This window comes from Fopius arisanus, unplaced genomic scaffold, assembly GCF_000806365.1.
Source record: "Fopius arisanus strain USDA-PBARC FA_bdor unplaced genomic scaffold, ASM80636v1 scaffold00003, whole genome shotgun sequence".
In the NCBI taxonomy this organism is placed as follows: Eukaryota; Metazoa; Arthropoda; class Insecta; order Hymenoptera; family Braconidae; genus Fopius; species Fopius arisanus.
The window spans coordinates 2,337,362-2,339,946 of NW_011887742.1; the positions used below are offsets into that span (position 1 = coordinate 2,337,362).

Below are 2,585 nucleotides of genomic sequence, written 5' to 3' on the forward strand. Positions count from 1 at the left end.
CTTGGGGAATTTTTATTTAATAAATGCCAAGAAACAAATTCACATTCGCTGCAAACAATCATTCCATCATTTATAAATCCTCAATAACACTTAGAGCTCTTTTATCGCTGCAATAAAGACATAACAATAAAACCGATAAAAATTTGCAACTAATGAATCTCCCCCGTCGGTCATCGTCTCTCTATTAATAAATAATGGAGATCACCACGTGGAGAGGAACTCCTGGTGGAAAAAAATTGTTTACGCATTGAAATCATTATTATGGAATTTTTATTTATTCATGTGTTCATCTATTTTTGTAGATCCCAAGAATTTTTTACGCTCGCGATGTAAAAATTGTCGTCATTTACGGAATCTTATAATATTTCTCCGGAATTTTTAAATAATTGAAATTCTATAGATACGGCCCGAAAATATGGCCGCCGACTCGGTGATTACAATCTTATCAGTCATGACAGCCACGTGTGTCAACATCTCATTTCCAATTTTCTATTCTACCATTTTATTTCACATCATAATATTTTTTACTACCCAATTTTAACAACAAAAAAAATTACGTAATTGAAATAATAAAGAGATGATAATTATTTTAAATTTCTGTCTTTAACGTGATAATTGTTATAAAAAAAAATGGACAATTTGGTTCGGCAGGAACTCGTAGTTTTTTTCACAATCTTTCCAATGTTTTATTAAACAATAATTATTGTAAAATTAGCCAATCAAGTCTAGTTACGATGTGCGTTGCACCCCTAATATCCCCGAGACCTAAATAGATAATAGGTCGATGGTGTATCTCCAACGCATCAACCAATTTCTTTTCCTCTCTCATTATGAGTGCCTTTTCTTGCTCCCCCCGTCGCATAACTTAATTCATGCTTATCAGTTCAAATGGAGTACGTTCTTACAGTCACGACTGACGTTCATTATCAAAAACTGGTTGTCTTTAGTTGGTAATTTCTTGGCTCTCCGAATAATAAAGAGGGGAATAAAAAAAAAATCATTCAGTCCAGACAAACTCCCCTGGTCAGTCCACTTCAATATCATCCCCAGTGCAGTTGTGATAATTCACGTGCCATTGGTTCCAGTTTTTTAAAACAAATTCTATCGCCATTGGGCGATGTACCGATGTGTCAACCTATAATAATTGCCTAAATCCAGTTTCGTTCTATTGTCTCTCAATTATTTTACTCATCAACACTTGAAAAATGTTCTGTTACACCGGCTATCCCATACGTGAGTACAAATTTCATTTCAATTCCCCAGAAATCGCGGAAAAAATAATTTATGCCGATGAAATGCATCGCAATCTAAGATCTAATCGTCCAAGTAAAAAATCGCGTAAGGAATTTCTTTGCAATTGGAAAATGCCGATTTATAATTTTAATTGTCCAAGTTTATTTAATTACGCAAGTGAATTTCCATGATTGAACGGATTCTCGTCTGCCTTGAGGTCCAGACATCGTGAAATTAATACCGGGAATCTTTTAATTTCCCTCGTTGTTATTTTTTTTAAATTACACAATAGCTATTTTTCAGGTAATAATTGTTTTCATGCACGATAGGTGCAAATAACGACGTAATTGGTGTGCATATTGCTACTATGCATCACGCGTTGACGCGTGGTAACAGCGACTACGTATCACCGCTAATGAGCCACGGTTAATTATCAACTCGGTATCCATTGGAAAAATGATAATTCATGATGTGTGGCATTTTTTTTTTGTTGGTCGGATTTACCTCACCCGATAATTACTCATATCGTCAATATTTTTTACTCATTACTTTTTTTTTCTCTCATTCTGTCTCTTTTTTTCTGCCGTCTGATGTGCGCTCCCCAGATCTTTCTTCATTTTTATTAATTATTCAGGGATACAAATCTTTGTCGCTCAAAGCTAGTCAGAAAGTTAAATCATAAACATTGCAAAACCATTGTTGTTGCTTTTTTTTCGGGGATTTCATTCGAATCGCGATATTTATCATTTTTGTAGGTTTTTTGTTTAGACAATTGCAGTTTTATAGTGGAATTATCGTAATTTCTATGGATATGTTGGGTTTTTTATGGTTTTATTATAAATTCTTTTGCGGTTTACCGTAAATCCGTGAATTCCTGATTAAACAGGTTCTCTGGCAGAAGAGAGTGCGAATAAATGGCGACAAATGCGTTTTTCCCGTATTTTTTATAATTCTCAATCCTGTTTACATATGTTCTCTGTCATCTCCGATATTCTCATTCCTGGAAGTGATCGAATAATCGCGATTACTTGATCGATTCAATTGCCGACTCCAGCGGCTTTAACATTCATTTATTTTCATTGGAATCCCCGGGGGGGACATTAAAACAATATCGTAACAGGTGTTACCTTGTTTATTATCATTGACATGCTAATTCTTTTAAAGCAGTGCGGCATAAACAATCAATTGAGAATTGAGGCGTAATCAAGATGTTATGCGATCTCGGAACAGAAAAAAATAACGCGGAAAATCATGATTAATGGCAACAAATCAAGGGGAAACGCAATTTTTTTATACTCATTTGTCCATCAGTTCCTTTCCTGGAGACAATTTTCGAAATGATTACACTATTT

General features: G+C 34.6%; 1 protein-coding gene across 1 annotated transcript in view; it reads left to right on the forward strand.

Moving 5' to 3' along the window:
- The first annotated feature begins 952 nt into the window (after positions 1–952).
- LOC105270350 (scavenger receptor class B member 1) overlaps positions 953–2,585 on the forward strand; it is a 23,124-nt gene continuing 21,491 nt past the window's right edge. Inside the window, exon 1 of the mRNA XM_011311233.1 lies at positions 953–1,233. Coding sequence (XP_011309535.1) covers positions 1,206–1,233 — 28 coding nt within the window. The 5' untranslated portion in view covers positions 953–1,205. The remainder of the gene's footprint in view (positions 1,234–2,585) is intronic.